The 20,980-nt window shown below is 38.1% G+C and overlaps 1 protein-coding gene across 12 annotated transcripts in view; it reads right to left on the reverse strand.

Moving 5' to 3' along the window:
* Positions 1–20,980, reverse strand: part of LOC127508724 (NACHT, LRR and PYD domains-containing protein 12-like) — a 506,035-nt gene that overhangs the window by 430,030 nt on the left and 55,025 nt on the right. For 11 of the 12 annotated variants that reach the window (XR_007928885.1, XR_007928880.1, XR_007928883.1 and 8 more), the window contains one exon: positions 19,328–19,374. The exons of the other annotated variant lie outside the window; for it this stretch is intronic. Coding sequence is in view for 3 of the 11 variants with exons in the window: in XM_051886995.1 (XP_051742955.1) it covers positions 19,328–19,374 (47 nt within the window). In the remaining 8 variants the exon portion in view is untranslated. The remainder of the gene's footprint in view (positions 1–19,327; positions 19,375–20,980) is intronic. 12 annotated transcript variants of the gene reach the window in all.

The following is a 20,980-nucleotide window of genomic DNA, read 5'->3' on the forward strand; positions in this document are numbered from 1 at the left end:
ATTAGTGATGCATCTATTTTGATTTTTCATGGCCAGTTCCAAATTTTTAGAAGCAAATTGGCCGATTCTGATACTGGTTGCAGCTTTTTTTTTTTTTTTTTAGCTAATTTATTTGGTTATTTGATCAAAAAATATGTGTAGCTCTTTGATATTAGGGGCAAACACTGCATTTTTATCACAATCCCAACAAAGATGTTATGCACATGAGCAGTTGTTTTTAATTTAAATTATTGTATAATTTCAAGATTAACAGCAAAAACAGCATGGTCTGACTTTAGCTTTGTGAAATTATGCTTCATAAGACACCTGCACAAAACAAAATCAGCAGATTGACTGAATGAAAATGCAGATTCACTCTCTGACAGCAGGTGGCGCTTATGGAACAGCAGTAATATAGCGTTTCCATGGTTACCGCTGTACACAAAGCAGCGCTGCGTCAATAAATAGGCTATACTACTTCATACGGGGATAAGAGGAAAAGTCATCAAAACTTTTCTGAAGACAGTTCCCTTCAGAGATATACATTCATATCAACCCCAATTCAATATTTATATTATTCTTCCTATATTTCGCAAACAGTGAGTTTGTGCATGGTGCAGTATTTTCTCTTCTGGTGTGTCTGTAATCCTCTTTGTGTTCGCATTCAGTGTGTGTCTGTGTTAACGTACTGTTTACAGACTTCGTAAATATTTCCACACAAATGACATTTTGGGAAATTATTATAAAGTACTTTGTTTGCAAGCCCGGAATAAAGATTGACAAAAATAAAACTAAAAAATGTTTGGATTTATGACCAGTGGACTAGTGCATCTCTATTTTATATTATAGTTCAAAATGATCCCCGGGCCAACTGGACACCTTTGTGGGCCGTATGTTTGACACCCCTGATTTAAAGGTATAAATACTCATTTATTTTTCTTTTTTCTCATTTCCTTGTATATTTATTTATTCATTTATTGTTTTTGCAGGTTTGGTCCTCATATTTGTGTTGAATGAACTGAAACTGGGCAGTGTATTTTTAGTTCCCAGCATGCTTTGCTCTGGTCTGGATCTATTACAGAATCTCGAGTTCAGATCTGACGAGTTCATGTAGGATTTGTCTCAGATCTGAACTTGATTTAGGATCTTCTCCTCTCTCACAGAATCTCATCTTAATTAATTATTATAATGGTCTTATTTGAGAAGTATTATACTGTAGAACTGAACACTGTCACCGTTTATGAGTTTTAATCCTCTTTAATGTGTAGAAACATGTAGCACTAGCGCTTAGCCCAGATAGAGACCGTCTACAAAGAACACAAGGAAGAAAAAACCATTAATCTGATTTTGTTCACTTTAAAGCAGTCTGTTGAACACACACACACACACACACACGCCTATATTACTAACAGGGGACTATCACTCTACACTGGCCAAGAGGGTTTCTAGTCATTTTGAAGAAACAAAAATGACATACAAAATTTTCTTTTATGGTCTTTTTTCATAATATAACTTCAAATAAGCATTTATTTATTTAAAAAAAAAATGGCAAGAGGGGACCTGCAACTCTGACCAATGTCTACCTATCCAACAGGGGATCTCCATAGCCTGCAATGGAGCTGTGTGTGTTAACAGTGAACTGGCAGTGAAGTCATTATGTAACTTTATATAATTATATAATGTTCACACAGGCATAAGGGATCACAATAGGCATAAACATACATAATATACAAAAAAGAAGACAAAAAAGAATGACCAAACCATCAGTTATAAAAAATTTTAAACTTTGAATTGCTTGAGGAAAAACCGTTTGAATCTGTTTTAAATACAAGGGGGAAAAAATACAGTGGGCCAGACGGCAACAGTTCAAAAGCTAATGTTGTGGACATTACAGGAGAGTAATTTCTTTAAGACATTTATTCTCTGTTGTGACTTCATACTCACAATATATGATCAGTCCATATATCCCATTAAACTTATTGTCAAGTACAGCAAGATATTTATAATTTTGGACTGATTGTACTGGCTGCCTATTAATTAAAAAATAATTTCTGCTCTATAAAATCAATAGACATTTCCTTTGTTTTGGAGATGTTTAGAGTGAGATTTGATTTCTTGCACCAATTTAAAAAGATTTCAAGGACTGGATTGTGTTCCTCCTGCCCATCATAAGAGACTCACTAGCCGTGTTTCCACTGTTGAGCCAAAAACTTCAAAACTTGCTGCATTAAAAAATGCTCATCTGGCTCAATTAAATTATGTGAACTGAACACTGGCACTTTATTTGTTAAACCAACCAAAGATTTTCAATGAAACAATCAACATAAAAATTAATTTTGACCTAAAAAAAAATCTTATTACAGTGTATTTTTTTTATGGCAAGAACTAAGCGTAATGGGTTAAATCTAGCAGAAACAGGTATAAGGTAACAATTACAGGTCAAGGTCACCATTTTATCAGGTGAATAGTGATTATATTAAACAAATGGACACTGGTCCCCTGTTAGATGGTAAAGTGTGAAACCTGTTTGGTTGCTTTGCCAGTTCTTTCTTTTTTATTCATTTTGACCTCCAAAATCTTTTTACAGCGTATTTTAATAACAAGAACAGGTGTTTTAGTGTTATTATGAGCATTGCCGCTACATTCAGAGATATACAGAATACAAAATATTGCTAAATGTAAAGGCAACCTACGAGTGTCCTTTTGTGTAGTGAAATAACTATAACATGCACATGCTGCTGCTGCTGCTGCTTAACTTTAGCATGTACACTTTAACTGTGGAATTGGGCATGGAATGGTGACATCTAACATCACAAAAATGGTAACATCTAAATTAACTAATTTTGTTCAAGTCAAAAATATTTTTTAACATCACTGAACCAGCCTACATACATCAATTTATATCAACAAAACTAAGTTTTATGGGTTAAATCAAGCAGAAATAGCTCTTTAAGGTAACAATTGCAAGTCATCACTTTACACAGTGAATATTGATTTGATTAAACAAAATGCCTTTGGTCCCCTGTTTGATGGTAAATTGTGACATCTGTTTGGTTGCTTTGCCATTTCTTACCATCACAAACACACTGTAAATATTTTGGAGGTCAGATCTCAAAATTTTATGTTGACTTGCTGCATTGCTGCAAAATTATCAGTTATCTCAATTAAATTATGTGAACTAAATGTCTTTTAACACTGACACTTTAGCTGAAGATTTTCAATGCAAGAATAAACATAAAACTGAGTTTTGTCCTTCAAAATCTTTCTACAGTGTATTTTTTTTGGCAATATCTGGTGTTTTAGTTTTATTATGAACATTGCTATTACATTCAGATAGAATATGAAACATTGCTAAATGTAAAGGCAACCAAACAGGTGACACACTTTACCATCTAACAGAGGACCACCATTCTTTTGTGTAATGAAATCACTATAACATGCACATTTTGCTGCTGTTTAACTTTACCATGTACACTTTAACTTGTGTGGAAATGGGCATGGAATGATGAATAAAAAATTGTAACTTATTGTGGTAACCTGTTATTGTAATGACAAATTAACTAATTTTGTTCAGGTCAATAATTAAAACTTACTGAACCAACTTAAATACATTAATTTTTACCAAAAAAAAAAATATTATGGGTTAAATAAAACAGAAATAGCTCTTTAAGGTAACAATTGCAGGTCACCATTTTATACAGTGAATAGTGATTTTGTTAAACAAAATGCCTTTGGTCCCTTGTAAGATGGTAAAGTATGACACCTGTTTAGTTGCTTTGCCATTTCTTACCATCACAAACACACTGTAAATACTTTGGAGATCTAGGGCCAGATTTACTAAACAGGGAAAATTAGTGTGAGAGTGCAAAACCATAAAAGCGCTGATGGTAGTGGAAAGTTCAGTGTGTGATCTACTGATGAAGCACAAATTAAAGAACACACTGACGCAGCTGGATCACTTCCATAATGACCAACGCAATCTACCAAGAGAAGCGCAAATTAGTATCTGGTTTAAGACTTTTGCATCCAAAAAGGTAAACTCCTACAAATGAAATAAGGTCAGCCGCAAAAATATCTGTGTCCACGCCTTTTCAGAGCTAATTTTTCCACTGTCTTTAGTAAATCCTGAAAGTGGGTTTGTGCTGTTGCAAACTGTTCGTAAATCTGACCCCAAATCTCAAATTTTTATGTTGACTTTGCTGCATTGAAAATTTAGGGCTGCACAATATATTGAAATATCGCAAATGTACATATCACAATATGCATATTGCAATGGCATGTGATATCTGAATGATTTTAATATTTTACTTCAAAACAATGCGAAAAGTTAAAGGTTGACACATATAGCAGAGAATAGATTGGGTAGGAGACTGTTACTTAAGTGTGACTTGCTTGACATTAAAAAGAGTTATTAAGCGCAATAAGCTGTGGAAAACAACTCATTTTGGTAACTCACACTGTCAGACACACACCTGAAGCACACGCACAAAGAGCAGCCTCTCAGACATTGTGCGATCCCGGATTCAGTTCTCTTTCGTGGCTCATTGTACTCAAACAAATACACACAGTTATTTCAAAATGCCGGTCTTGGCAAGTATTAATGTAAACACAGATGGATATGTCTTAAGTGAAAATTATCAGTTGGGAAAGAAATAGAATGCGTGTATAAATATTGGTTATATAATTTTCAGTTTTTAAATATATTTAAATATAATTTAAATTGATTAAAACAATATCATATCACATACTGCTTATTTTAATGACAAGAACTGGTGTATTAGTGTTGTTATGAACATTGCTATTATATTCAGAGATATGAAATACTGCTAAATATAAAGGCAACCAAACAGGTGTAGCACTTTACCATCTAACAGGGGACCAGTGTCCTTTTGTGTAGTTAAATCACTACTGTAATGAAGGGCTGACAGCGTGAGGATCCATTTGCAGTCTCTTTATTGTAACAACAAAGCACAAGGCAGACAAGGGCAAGACAGTAGCGGAAACAGGGACAGGCTTGGGTCGAGACAGGCGGCAAACAAACAGAATCTTACAACAGGCAGAGTTCGGGGCAGGCGGCAGACAAACGTAATCCAGGAAACAGGCAGGGTTCAAGGCAGGCGGCAGGGGTTCACAGAAGATAAACAGTCCAATCGATAGCAAGGTAACAGTCCACAAGAAAACGCTCAGTAGTGATCACCGGGGCAAATCAAGACTTCGCAGTGTATGGATGCGTGTGTGCGTCTTAAATAGTGTGAGTGTGATGCAATGCAGGTGTGTGCAATCAGTCCCAGGAATGAGGGCCTATGGGTAACGTAGTCCAGAAGGAAGTGACTCAGAACTCAGGTGATGGCTCCCTCCGGCGGCCGGGAGGAGGAGCCGCGGGAGCCGTATTCGTGACAGAGTGGAAGTCGGAGGCGAACATCCTTGGTGGACAGCCAGACCCACTGTCCCACGTAGTAGTGAGGATTGGGACGTCGATGCTGGTTTGCCTGAGTCTCCTGTCGCCTTACAGCGTGCTGGAGATGGTGGTGAGCCAGATCCCAGGTTTCCTCGCTACGACGCATCCACTCTGTGACTGAGGGTAAGTCAGATGGTTGCCCTGACCAGGGGAAGAGAGGTGGTTGAAAGCCCAACACGCATTGGAAGGGTGTGATTCCGGTGGCAGGTTTCCGTAAGGAATTCTGAGCATACTCCGCCCACATTAAATATCGGCTCCAGTCGGCCTGATTCTGATGGCAGTAGGTGCGGAGGAATCGTGTCAGCTCCTGATTCAAGCGTTCAGTCTGGCCGTTGGATTCGGGGTGGTACCCAGAGGTGAGGCTGATGTTAACATTGAGCTGCTTGAAGAAGGCGGCCCAGACACGAAAGGTGAACTGAGGACCCCTGTCCGACACTATGTCCTCCGGCAGGCCGTAGAACCGAAAGACCGAGTTACACAGGAGTTCAGCGGTCTCTAGAGCTGTGGGTAGTTTGGGTAGCGGCAGTAAGCGGCATGCTTTGGAAAAGCGATCAATGACCGTGAGAATTGTGGTGTGACCCTGGGATTCGGGGAGATCAGTGACAAAGTCGATCGCGATGTGGGACCAAGGACGTTGGGGAATGGGAAGAGGTTGGAGCAGACCGGCAGGAACTTGACGTGAGGTTTTGGTGGTTTGACAGGCGATGCAGTTGTTGATGAATTTGGTGACATCCGCGAGCATGGTCTCCCACCAGAACTGGTTTTGAAGGAGTTGCAACGCAGCTGTGATCCCTGGGTGGCCAGAACTCGGGAAATCATGGACTTGGTGGAGTAGTTTGTCCCTGAGCTGGATGGGGACGAAGGTGCGGTTTGGAGGGCATGCAACTGGAGGTGCGGTTTGCTCGTTGAGCTGTGAAATCTCCGTCATGACATCCCACTGTACTGGAGCGAGTAACAAGGTTTCAGGCAGAATGTTCTCAGTACCCTCACTGCGTCCTGTCTCCTCCGCTTGCCTTGATAGTGCGTCCGCCTTGACATTCTTTGAGCCGGGTCTGTAAGTAACAGTGAAGTGGAAATGCGTGAAGAACATTGCCCATCTTGCCTGTCGTGGATTTAAGCGTTTGGCTGAGCGCAGATACTCCAAGTTTTTGTGGTCAGTGAGAATAGTGAACGGGTGTCTTGCCCCCTCCAACCAATGGCGCCACTCCTCCAGCGCCGCCTTCATCGCAAGTAATTCTCGGTTGCCCACATCGTAGTTACGTTCTGCCGCTGACAGTTTGCGAGAGTAGAAGGCACAGGGGAACATCTTGGCCGGATTACCTTGCTTTTGGGAAAGGATTGCGCCAATGCCAGTACTGGAGGCGTCCACCTCCACGATCCATTGCCACTCCATCTCGACTGATGACGTAGCCCAAGAAGGATGTTGAGGTGCGGTGGAATTCGCACTTCTCAGCCTTGGCATAAAGTTTGTGTTGTATTAGCCGTTGCAGCACAGCTCGAACGTGTTGAATGTGTTCGTCGTAGGAGTTGGAATAAATGAGAATATCGTCTATGTACACGATGACCCAGCGGTTGAGCATATCTCGGAAGACATCATTGATGAAGGATTGAAAGACTGAAGGAATGTTGGACAGGCCGAAGGGCATGACAAGGGTCTCGTAGTGGCCAGTGGCAGTGGAGAAAGCGGTCTTCCATTCATCGCCCTCCCTGATGCGAATCAAATTGTATGCGCAGCGTAGATCCAGCTTGGTGAAGTATTTGGCTTGACGTAGTTGTTCGAGGGCTGCAGGGACCAATGGTAGCGGATAGCGGAACTTTACAGTGATGTCATTCAGGCCGCGATAGTCAATGCAGGGCCGTAGGCCGCCGTCTTTCTTCTTGACGAAGAAGAACCCGGATGAAGCTGGAGATGTTGATGGCCGAATGAATCCCTTAGCCAGCTCCTCCTCGATGTACGATCTCATAGCTGCATCCTCGGGCTGTGACAAAGGGAATATCCTGCCCTTAGGCGGAGTGGTACCGGGTAATAGTTCGATTGCACAGTCACTGGGGCGATGAGGTGGTAGTTCCGTGGATTTGGACTTACTGAAAGCGATGATCAGATCTGTGTATTCGGCTGGTATAGCGGGTTCGAGGTCGGTTGGGGTCTTGTCGACGGAGATGGTATGGAGGGGTAATGGCGTGACGGAACTCAGGCAGCGATGATGACAGGCGGGGTCCCACTGGACGATCTGACCCTCCTTCCAGGATATATGCGGATTGTGTGTTCGAAGCCAAGGTAATCCGAGGATGATGGGATTGTTAGGTGAATGGATGACGTAAAACTGAATTTGTTCATGGTGCAGCGCCCCGAATTGTAGACCCAGCGCTGAGGTAATGTGCGCCACTCTTCCTCCTCCTATAGGTTTCCCATCTAGCGCTTCCACTGTTAATGAAGAGTTGCAGTTGGTTAGTTGTATGTTGTGTTGACGGATGAATGTGTCTGACATGAAATTGCCTGCTGCGCCAGAGTCCAGAAGAGCATAGGTAGATATAGTTTGAACGTCACTGGTTAGTTGGATGGGGATTTTAAGGCAGTTGGGCAAATAGTCGACATGCTGGACTGAACTCACCGCTTTGGGATTAGAAGCACTGGGTCGAATGGGGCAGTTGAGCTTGATGTGACCTGCCTGGCCGCAGTATAGGCATAAGTGCAGCTGGCGCCTTCTCTCTCGTTCTTCTGGAAGAAGGGGAGTATATCCGAGTTGCATGGATTCAGGAACGGCAGAGACTGGCGTGGGTTGGCGAACGGGTCGTCGGCCTCGGAGGAGGTTGTCGATGTGAATGGCCAGCTCAATGAATGCGTTCAGTGATCTCCCCTCGTCACGGCAAGCGAGCTCGGCCTGAAGCTCCAGCGACAGGCCCTTGCGAAACAGTAATTTCAGTGTATCCTCCACCCAGTTAGTTTGTGCGGCCAATGTGCGGAATTGCAATGCAAATTCAGCGGCGGTAGATTTACCTTGATTTAATGAAAGCAGCTGATCGCCGACGCTCTTGCCGCCCTCTGGATGTTCAAACACCTCCTTGAAGCTTTGCAGAAAGGCCGTAAACGTGAGAAACACAGAGCTATCTTCTCTCCATACCGCTGTGGCCCAGTCAAGTGCTTTGCCAGTGAGTAGGGAGCATACAAACGATATCCGGCTGGTATCGTTGGGATACAGCGAGGGCTGTTGGTTTATAAACAGAGAACATTGAAGGAGAAAGCCCCTGCATTTAGCTGGACTGCCGTCGAATTTCTCGGGCAGAGCGAGGCGTGGATTTACGGCGGGTGGAGAAGTAAACGCTTGACTCACATTGATAGCGGGAGGTGGCGTGATAGCTTCAGGAGAGGGAAGCCGTAGGCTTTGCAGGGTTTTCACCAGCTCCTCGGTGAGTGACGTAAGATGAGTCAGCTGGTGCTGGTGCGCGGCAAGCTGAGAGGCCTGTGCTGAGAGTTCGGTGGAGATTTGCAGGAGAACTGCTGGATCGTTTGATGGCGAAGTCTTCTGTAATGAAGGGCTGACGGCGTGAGGATCCATTTGCAGTCTCTTTATTGTAACAACAAAGCACAAGGCAGACAAGGGCAAGACAGTAGCGGAAACAGGGACAGGCTTGGGTCGAGACAAGCGGCAGACAAACAGAATCTTACAACAGGCAGAGTTCAGGGCAGGCGGCAGACAAACGTAATCCAGGAAACAGGCAGGGTTCAAGGCAGGCGGCAGGGGTTCACAGAAGATAAACAGTCCAATCGATAGCAAGGTAACAGTCCACAAGAAAACGCTCAGTAGTGATCACCGGGGCAAATCAAGACTTCGCAGTGTATGGATGCGTGTGTGCGTCTTAAATAGTGTGAGTGTGATGCAATGCAGGTGTGTGCAATCAGTCCCAGGAATGAGGGCCTATGGGTAACGTAGTCCAGAAGGAAGTGACTCAGAACTCAGGTGATGGCTCCCTCCGGCGGCCGGGAGGAGGAGCCGCGGGAGCCGTATTCGTGACAACTACAACATGCACATGCTGCTGCTGCTTAACTCTATCATTTACACTTTAACTTGTGTGGAAATGGGCATGGAATGATGAATAGAAATGGTAACATCTAAATTAACTTATTTTGTTCAATTCAAAAATATTATTTAACATCACTGAACCAACATACATAAATTTATATCAACAAAACTAAGTTATATGTTTTAAATCAAGCAGAAATAGCTATTTAACGTAACAATTGCAGGTCACCACTTTATATAGTGAATAGTGATTCTGTTAAACAAAATGACTGTCAGAGTCCCCTGTTAGATGGTAAAGTGCGACACCTGTTTGGTTGCTTTGCCATTTCTCACCATCACAAACACACTGTAAAGATTTTGTAGGTCAGATCTCAAAATTTTATGTTGACTCAATTGAAATATATGAAATATGGATGTTCATTGCATTTTTTCCCTGACTGACAGGTGATGCTTGTTACCCAATCATTATCCGTTAACTGACAAGATTAGAAGGTTATATTAGAATTAAATTAGAATAGATAAGTGTCTGTGACTCATTATAGTTTTTTTAACAATTGCTAGGACACATTTTTCAGTATTTATGTCACTTTTTCAAAACTCTTCACTCAGTTCTCCAAACCAACTTTCAGCTTCACAGCAGTTAATTTCACATTCAGAATGCACTAAAGCCACCAAAACACTTCAATCATGTCTCAAATCATGTCATTCTTCCTGAACGCTAGCAAAGGTTTCTCCCAACAAACAAACTTTGTGACTCATAAAACAAAACGAAACAAAACAAAAAAACACTAACAACAGGCAGCATTATACAATATTTTCTGCTGTTTTTTGCTGTTCAGAATTCACTGCAGTTTGTTACATTGTTTATGTTTACATTAGTATACAAAATTATTTCTAAGTTTCCCCTTTTGTATAGATGATGAAAATTAACGTTTACACTTATGTAGGTGTTCAGCTGCATCTAATTGTTTTGATAGTATTTCATTTTTTAGATTTGGAATATATTCCAATATGGTACTACTGTAGAAATGTTGCAAATTTCAGTCTGAATAATAACTGTGTGAATAATTTTGAAAAAGTGAATTTTGAAATGTGTCCTAGTGATTGTAAAAAATAAAAAAAAGAATAAAAAAAAACCTGTAATAGTAGCTGTAAATGGGGGCTTATTTATCATTCAAAATTAGTGTTAAACACATTTACACAAACACACGTAGATGGTCAAAGTATCACTGCCTTTATATGATCGTTCACACCATCATCCTGAGTGACTAAAGACACAGAATGATAATATGCAGTGAGAAAGTCACATATACTAAAAAATTAATGAGTCAAACAAACTCTTTTTGTTTAAGATATAATTTAAAACTGATCTAAAGACTGAATGATTTGGCCATAACTCATTATTATCCTTGATATTCTAACATAGGTAAATTCATGTGTATTTAGAATTGAGCTTGCTGCACAACCCCCGCTGGCAATTTACATTTCAATACAGGGAGGCTTCAGAGGCCAGTTTATCACAGGTGAGGTACAGGCCAAAAGAGCCTACTAACTACCAATACTGTGACCAATGTCTAAGAATCTGTGGGCCTTCTCAAATAAACTAGAGAAGATGCTGGGATTTACCCAAATTAAATATAATTATATATACATATATATATATATATATATATATATATATATATATATACACATTATATATATATATAATTTTTTTTTTACCACTGCTAGGACGCATTTCTCAATATTTAGGAGAACTGAGTGAAGAGCTTTGAAAAATGACCTAACCAACTTTCAGCTTCACAGCAGTTAATTTCACATTCCAAATGCACTAAAACTACCAAAAACACTTAATTCATGTCTCAAATCATGTCATTCTTTACAAGACTAGCAAAGGCTCCCCCCAACAAACACACTTTGTCTCATAAAACAAAACAAAACAACAACAACAAAACAGAGCATTACAAGGTTTTCTTTTGTGAAACTTCTTTACAAAACAAAAATGACGTTATCTACTGTTTATAATTCACAGTAGTTTATGTTGCATAATCTATGTTAAAATTACTGTACAAAATGATTCCTAAATTTTCCCTTTTTTATAGATGGCGATGAAACAAAGAGTAACACTTGTGTAGGTGTTCAGCTTACATCTAATTATTTTGATTGTATTTGATTTTTTTAGATTCAGAATATATTTAAATATAGTGTTACTGTAGAAATTTAGCAAATTTCAGTCTTACTCATTTTTGTGTTGTGTTAGGTCTTGAACTTAAATTGAACAGTTTTGTAAAGAGTATGTAAGCATGTGTAAATTGGCCTATATAAAACATACATGACAAAAAGTTATTTGTCATGGAACAAACTGCAGTGAATTATAAACAGTAAACTATGGAAGCCCGTTTCCGCCACAATTGAGTAAAAAAATATAATTCTGTAAGTCATAATAATGACAAACTTTCTCGTAATAATGACTTAGTTTCTCATAATAATGAGAAACGTTCTCGTAATTATGACTTAGTTTCTCATAATAACGAGAAACTTTCTCGTAATAATGACTTAGTTTCTCATAATATCGAGAAACTTTCTCGTAATAATGACTTAGTTTCTCATAATAACGAGAAACTTTCTTGTAATAATGACTTAGTTTCTCATAATAATGAGAAACTTCTACGCATGCGCAAAGCAGCGGAGCAGTGACACGCTAGCGACATCCGCTGGTCAAATGCGATAACTCCGCAACCATGGCGCATTCTGCAAAAGTGTAATCTATAATATCATTAAATAAATAACATTATTGATAAATTATCAGTAGCCTATGAGACGGGATATAGTCATTTATTCATTTGTAACATTCATTTGTATTTTTGTGTATGAACAAGCAGAAACAAAGTTTCTCATAATAACGAGAAACTTTCTCGTAATAATGAGAAACTTTCTTATAATTATGACTTAGTATCTCATAATAATGAGAAACTTTCTCGTAATAATGACTTAGTTTCTCATAATAATGAGAAACTTCTACGCAGAGGAGCGGAGCAGAAGGGCGTGGCACGCTAGCGACATCCGCTGGTCAAAGTCTCGTAAATGCGAGAACAGCAAACATGGCACGTTATGCAAAACAGTTGTTTTCGTTAAAGTAATCTACAAAGTGCAGTCTATCTATAGTATCATTAAATAACATCAGTTATTATAAATTATTAGTATATCTTCAATACTTTTCCATGCGCACGAGAAGGTGGAACGCAAAGTGGTTTCCGTGGTAACGGTGAAAACTGTTGCATGAACGCGACGGCTTACAAAACTATCAGAATGACGAAGGAATATGACATGTATTCGTTAAGTTTAAGTGCAACGTCTTCATAAAATGTGTGGGTTTATGTGTTAACGTTAACACGTATTTCGCGGATGAGTCTAGGCTATTTGATGTGCAGGTTTGCCTAGACAAGGCGCTGGAAAGCTTTTCTAATATAAACCGGGTCCTAAAGCACTTGCCCAGTCATAAACCTTCATTCCAGTGATATTCCTACAGAAAACACCTTTTAAGATGTTTATGACACATTAGAATGTATGCAAAAGACAGCTTTCCAGGTGAAGCGTTCTTTAACAGACTCGGATATGTAGGTGTGCGCTGTCTTATCATTCCTCTATCTGTTTGAAATCCATGGATCACCACTCTGTGTTTCTGCTTGTTCATACACAAAAATACAAATGAATAAACGACTATATAACGTCTCATAGGCTACTGATAATTTATCAATAATGTTATTTATTTAACGATATTATAGATTACACTTTTGCAGAACGTGCCATGGTTGCGGAATTATCGCATTTGACCAGCGGATGTCGCTAGCGTGTCACTGCTCCGCTGCTTTGCGCATGCGTAGAAGTTTCTCATTATTATGAGAAACTAAGTCATAATTACGAGAAAGTTTCTCATTATTATGAGAAAGTAAGTCATAATTACGAGAAACTTTCTCAATATAATGAGATACTAAGTCTTAATTATAAGAAAGTTTCTCATTATTATGACTTACAGAATTATATTTTTTTACTCAATTGTGGCGGAAACGGGCTTCCATAGTAAACAGTGTCATTCATGTTTTGTAAAGAAATTTTACAAAAGAAAACATTGTGTAATGTCCTGTTTTTTGACAAAGTGACAAAGTGTGTTTGTTGGGGGAAACCTTTTTCTAGTCTTGTGAAGAATGACTTGAGTTGACACATGAATTAAGTATTTTAGTAGTTTTAGTGCATTTTGAATGTGAAATTAACTGTTGTGAAGGTACAGTAATTTTTCAAAACTCTTCACTCAGTTCTAAATATTGAGAAATGTGTCCTAGCGGTGATAAAACTGTTTTAATTTAATTTGGGTAAATCCCAGCATCTTGTTTATTTGAGAAGTTCCACAGATTCTTAGACATTGGTAACAGTATTGGTAGTTAGTAAGCTCATTTGTCTGTACCTCATCTGTGATAAACTGGCCTTTTTGAAGCCTTCCTGTATTGAAACGTAAATTGCCAGTGGGGGTTGCTATCATGTCTGCTATTTCCTAAAGAAACCTTGCTGCCATTTGTGCAGCACTGTAACACTACAGAATTTGTAGTGTCTTCTTCACCCAGTTCACCAAACCAACTTTTTAGCTTCACAGCAGTTAATTTCATATTCAAAATGCACTAAAACTACCAAAACACATAACTCATTTCTCAGATCAAGTCATTCTTCCAGAACACTAGCAAAGGTTTCACCCAACAAACACACTTTGTCACTCATAAAACACAGACTTAAAAACACTATCGACAGGCATTATACAATTATCTTTTTTTTCCTTTTTCTTTTTTTTTTGTTATTCAAAAATGTTTTCTGTTATTCAGAATTCACTGGAATTTTTTACATGGTCCATGTTTGTGTTACAGTACAATTTTTCCTCCCAAGTTTCCCCTTGTGATGGTAGTGAAACTGAAAGATGAATACCTGTGTAGGTGTTCAGCTACATCTAATTGTTTTGATAGTATTTTATTTTTTAGATTTGGAATATATTTCAATATGGTATTACTGTAGAAATTTCGCAAATTTCTGTCTTATTCAATGTCGTAATAATGTGTTCAATCTTTTAAACTACGTGAATACATCTTTCATTTAGACACAACCACTGCCAAAACTATATACAGGGCCTACAACTAACTTTTGCCACATCTGCCTATGGCCGGTGACTTAAGAAAATTTTCCAGCCATACATATTTTTTACTGGCCATGAAACTGTTTTTGCCAAAACAGGCAGTAATGACACCAACATTTTAGATACCTGTGAAGATTCACAATTCTCTATTCCAGTTTCAAGACCACATCTAAAACCACTAGCCTAACTAATATAAATGTAAAACATTATTAAAGACAAATAAACAGTCAGTAATAAAATAACAAATAATCAAATAACAAGCAAAAGCACAAATAAATACAAACTATATTATCCAAATGATACAAATAAAATGAACCATGCTTTTCAGGTTTTTCGGGTAGGTCTAACAGTAGTTTTCAGATACAGAAATTAAATAAAGTAAGGAAATGTAATATAACACTGCATAGCCTTCACTGTAAATTCAACATCCTTAATAATGAATCCTTATTAAAGTTAGAAAAGTTATTCAGTCAACAGAAGTGAGGGATAATTTTCTTTGGCCTTTGTTGTTTGATTAACATTAAAAACGCAGACAATGCATGGATCTAATATACTGATACTGTATATTAAGACCTAACCAACTGGGATACTCGCTATTTTTTGACATTTTTTAATTAATTTGTCCACTTAAGAGCAAAATGTCATGAAAGACAGCTCAGTTTAGTATTTGTGCGCTGTCAAGAGATGCTGATTTTTGGGCATGCGCTTGTTTGCGCACACAAAACATTCCTCACAGCACACGAAATGATCTCCCTTTTGTGCCTTCTTGCACTTGAATATTTAAATTGTTAAGGCTTAAACTCTCTTGATGATGCAGTGCTGGCCTGTCATCTGTCCCAATCGTTGTTTATGTTTGTTCACGTTCATGCTTTGTTAGAATTCATAAAAATGTTACCAGCCAACTGGCAATTTTTACTCACATTTGGCAGTTGGCAAGTATTAATTTTATGCCCTATCTATAAGTACAGGCCAATTTTACATACTCTTTTCAAAAGTGTTCAACTTAAGTTCAAAACTGAACATAATATTACATTAAATAAGACATAAATTTGCTATATTTCTACAGTAACATCATATTGAAATATTTTCAGAATCTAAAAAATTATCTATCAAAATACTATCAAAACAATTACATGTTGTTGAACATCAGTAATAATGTACTCATGTTCTCAGTGATAATCTGATAAACTAAATATTATCTAAATTGTCATAAAACAAGACAATACATAAAGCCTGCTGTTTGAAGATCAAAATTCAGTTTTATGTTGATTATTGCATCTAAATATTAAACAGTTGGCTCAACTTAAATTAAAATTTCAAAGTTGACCTGAAACTAAAAGTTAATTGAGCCAACTGACAATTTTGCAGCAGTGCAGCAAGTCAACATAAAATTTTGAGATCTGACCTCCAAAATCTTTACAGTATGTTTGTGATGGCAAGAAATGACAAAGCAATCAAACACTTTACCATCTAACAGAGTCAATTTGTTTAACAGAAACAGTTCATTATATAAAGTGATGACCTGCAATTGTTACCTTAAAGTGCTATTTCTGCTTGATTTAACCCATAAAACTTTGTTTTGTTGGTATATACTGATGTATGTACATTGGTTTATTGACCATGGTTGGTTTATTGATGTTAAATAATAATTTTGACTTGAACAAAATAAGTTAATTTACCATTTTAGGTTATCATTTTTTATTCATCATTCCATGCCCAATTCCACACAAGTTAAAGTGTACATGGTAAAGTTCAGAAGCAGCAGCATGTGCATATTATAGTGATTTCACTACACAAAAGGAAATATCTACCTAAGGACATGTCATTAATGAATAATGCATATACATGTGAAGTGCCATCATACATACCATAGTATGTAGTCGCATGTCAGCGCTATCTATGGTCACGTGATAATGTTGTCATGTTAAGAATGAAGGAGGAGGTATTTCAAAATACAGGCGGCAGAGAGGAACCATGGCTTTGAGAAATTTTGTGAACAATTGCAAGCAAATTTTTCATAAATGTGCTCACTTGTGTCTATCAGATAAACATGGGCACCTAACATTTTTTAATCTCTGTATATTAAAAAAAAAACATTCCTTAAAACCATAGTTGGAAATGCAAGAGACCTTGAACATTTATAATCACCCTATTTCTATGCTGGTGACACTATTGCTTTGTGTATGTTAAGCAACATCACACGACCAAGAGTGAAATAGTCCACTGGAGCAGAGCAAGCGACCAGAGCGTTTTTAGATTCATTCCTATGGAAGTTGAGTGTCACACTTAACTTAGTGTGAGGCTCAACTTCCATAGGAATGAACTGAAAACGCTCGCTCCGCGCCAACAGACATGCACCGCCAGTCAGTCAGTCGGTCAGTCAGTCTCTTGCGTGTGCTTTCTCGCTGTTTAGTGCCGTTGACCATCCTGGTCATCCTCAATAAATAAAGGACTTACAGTAACGTGAGGGTGCTCGCAGTGAGTCCGGTGGAGAGAAACCCCCCACAACTGACTGCAAACTTCTGCCTTCATTTTGTTAGCAACGCCCAACTTCCAACGATCCAATCAATTCCCGAAGGATGAAATCAAGTCCCGCCCTCTCATTTCAGATGCCATTTCACTGGGATAGACGTCACAGTAGTGAAGAAAAGACATTCACAACTTCCGCTTCATGCAGACTTTAAAATCATTCATTTATTGCGTGCCGTTGCATATCGCGATATGTACATTTGCAATATTTCAATCATTTAGATATATTGTGCAGCCGTACTGATGGGATATCCATCTGATCGTGAAAAGACTAGGTGTAAATGCCCTCCAAAACACATTCGAGACGGATATAAATCCGATCAAACCACTTCAGGAGGAGGTCTGGGACACATTCCAGATGAAACTGAACAAGTCTAAATGCATCTGGTTGTTGAAACCACATGTAAATTTTCAATCAAAAATAAAAAAATACTAAAAATAAACGTGTGAGAGCGTGTTATAGGCTAAATAACATGTTATAGCCAGATATGACAGCGCTACTGCTTCACACATCACCACAGATGAGCAGCTGAGCTCATATGAAGAGATTTCTTTTATTTGTATTATTTATTTATTTATTTGATATAAAGATATTTCAATTTCACAAAGAAATATGCAGCATTTTGTCTGAGATATAATAAAAAGACATTATCTCATTTAAATATCATTTTGTTAAAAAAAATCGTGAGAAAATCGAATCGTGAAACCAGTATCGTGAATCATATCGAATTGTGAATTGAGTGAATTGTTACATCCCTAGTGGTTTGGTTTTCAGATAACCGATACCAATCAAAATACCAATGCATGAAACTCCGTGAGCCATCATCACAGCCTCGGACTCTTCCAAAAAATCTGGTAGGCCTGTCATCCCTAAACAATTAAAGCTGGTCGTTTCATTCTCTTGCGGTGCACCATATGTGAGAAATAGTAAAAAGTGGGAAGAAATTCGGCGGTCATGTTTCACATAGCCAAAGATATGATACCTGGCTTCAAACGGCTGCTAAAGACAACCGACCCCCGATACAATTTGCCTTGCCGTAAATACTTTGCCCAGGATGCGCTCCTGAAACTGTATTTTAAAGTTTGAGAACAGCTGTCACAGAAGCTTTCTCAGATAACACACTTCGCAACCACTTCTGATCTATGGACGAGCCGAACCTGTGAACCCGACATCAGTCTTACCATTCATTTTATTGATGGCTGGGAGCTGAAATCCGCTTGTCTGCAAACCAGTTAACTTACTTTCTGAATAAACACACCGGGGAGATCATCGCAGATGTTTCTTGGAATTTGAGAGCTGAGCAACAAGTTTGCATCGCAACTGATAACAGGAGCAATATTGTCAAAGCGGCTGAACTGAATAAGTGGTCAAGGCTGCAGTGTTTTGGGCATCGCCTTCATCTTGCTCTTGGTGTTTTACTATGATACATTTTTAATGGGGGGCAAAAGAAAATTATATATTTTTTTATTATTTAAAAGTAAACGCAAACATATCAAGATATGTATCGAATATTGTAAAAATTGACAATATCGAGATATCAATTTTTTTATATATCGCTCAGCCCTAATTTATGCACAAACACATTTCAGTACATTCACGTTGTTTTCACACACATTCAGGATAGTGTTTGGATTTGTCCTGTGTATGTTTCTGTGTACTTTAGTAAATATGCAGGTCAAGGTTGGTTTAGGTTTTTTTGGCATCTCCATGTGGTCCTGTTCAGTACCGCAACTTGACTTGTCTAAAATGTAAACAAGCTCTTTGCAGTTGCACACACTATACACTGTGAATTCTCAAATGTTTTTTTATGGGTGCTTTGGAGTACATAAATGGATGAATTATATGGACTCATATCGTTTGGTTATTTGGTGTCCTTTTGGAGTCTGCAAGTGTCATTTTTTTGGAAAGACACCTAAATTTACCTTGAAAAAAGCTGAAAAATACAGTTTTGTGAAAATCATACTTCAGTTTGATGGTTTACTTTGCTGGATATAGGCAATGATGGTAAAATGGACATGTTAAACAAGATAAATGGTGTATGCTTAATTTCACGATAAGTGTGCGATTAATCACGATTAAAAAAAATTATCTATTGACAGCCCTAATATATATAAATATGTATATGTATGTGTGTGTGTGTGTGTGTGTGTGTGTAGACATACATTTGTGCATTCCTGCTGTAATCCTGAACTCTCCTCCATGATCCACACTGCAAAAAAAACATATAGTGTCTGTAAATACACATTTAATCAGTAAATGCGCACACACACACACACTCACACACACACACACACTCACTACACACATTCACGCACTACACACACTCACACGCACATTTACACACTACACACACGAAAACTCACATTCACGCACTACACACACGTCTACACACACACTCACATTCAATCACTATACACACTAACACACACAAGCACACACATACAAACACGTCTACACACACACACACACACACACACACACACAGCAGTGCAGGGCGATTAATCAAATTAATTGTTTAATTGTCATTTTGAATTACAATTTGGGCTTCCAATGATTATGGAAACAAGATAATCAAGATAAAATGACATGTTAAAACATGCTTTAAACATACTAGTAATATTCTATAGTTCGTACGTTCTTGAAAAACCTGGAAAAGTCATGGCATTTTAAAATAGCAATTTCCAGGCATGGAAAAGTTAATAGGAAAGTAATAGGGAAAAAAATAAACCCAGAAAGATTTGGAAAAGTCATGGAAATTAGTTTCAAAATATTTATATAATAGAATATATGTTTAACTGATAATATTGTTTAAACAAACTACAATACTTAACGTTCATTCGAACCATCCAACTGCAGCATTCCAACAGATTTAGTTTTGTAGCGTTGAGCATTATAACCAATCACACGCGTGTTCTTATTGAGCTTATGAATGCGATGGCCAATCAGAAGTGTTCAGATCAGTCATTGAAACGAAGAGTTGTTCAATGCAAACGCTCTCTGACTGAATTCTGAAACTGGTAGAATTCTGAAACTCGTGAATTCTCCAATCATAAACAACAAAGTGCAGATTCGATGTCAGAGATTCATGTCGCAGTGTAGTCAGCTTCCGAGATTTTAACGGGAGTGTTTGTGAGAGTGTTTAAACTCATGCTAGACTTAAGTTATGGACAGCTTCATGATCGGTCTCATTCTCTGCTCTCTTTCTATGTACAGTTTATTCCAGTTAATATAATTTATTCATCATGTTGCTACAATTATGTTAATCTTCTTTTTCTAATGTGTAAAAAGCGTGCAGTTTCCCCAAACACAAAAACATTTTCATATATTCTATTAATCGACATTAATAATCATTATTACATCCTAGGTGTATCTGACTATCTTCTCTCAGAGGAATCTGAGTTATATTGTAATATCCTGGCTCTTCCATGCTTTACAATGGTAGTGAACGGCGGTCATGATTCTGAAGCCAGAAATAGTGCATCCATCATAAAAGTAATCCATATGGCTCCAGGGGGTTAATAAAGGCCTTCTGAAGTGAAGCGATGGGTTTTTGTAAAATAATAAAAAAAAAACCATATTTATAACTTTATAAACAGGGGTGCACACAACTGGTACGCTGCTACACATGCACAGCCGAAATGAAAACAACAAAATCATGAAAAATGATTTTAGCACCAATACTGATAGTTTAGGCTGCCCTGACCTGTGGCACAAACCATACATTGGGTATCAGATGTCTAATAACTTTAGCAATATAGTTTAAATCTCTACATTAAAAATGAAGATAGAAAATAAAGAAAAACACAAACTCAGTG

Source organism: Ctenopharyngodon idella, chromosome 3 (assembly GCF_019924925.1).
Source record: "Ctenopharyngodon idella isolate HZGC_01 chromosome 3, HZGC01, whole genome shotgun sequence".
In the NCBI taxonomy this organism is placed as follows: Eukaryota; Metazoa; Chordata; class Actinopteri; order Cypriniformes; family Xenocyprididae; genus Ctenopharyngodon; species Ctenopharyngodon idella.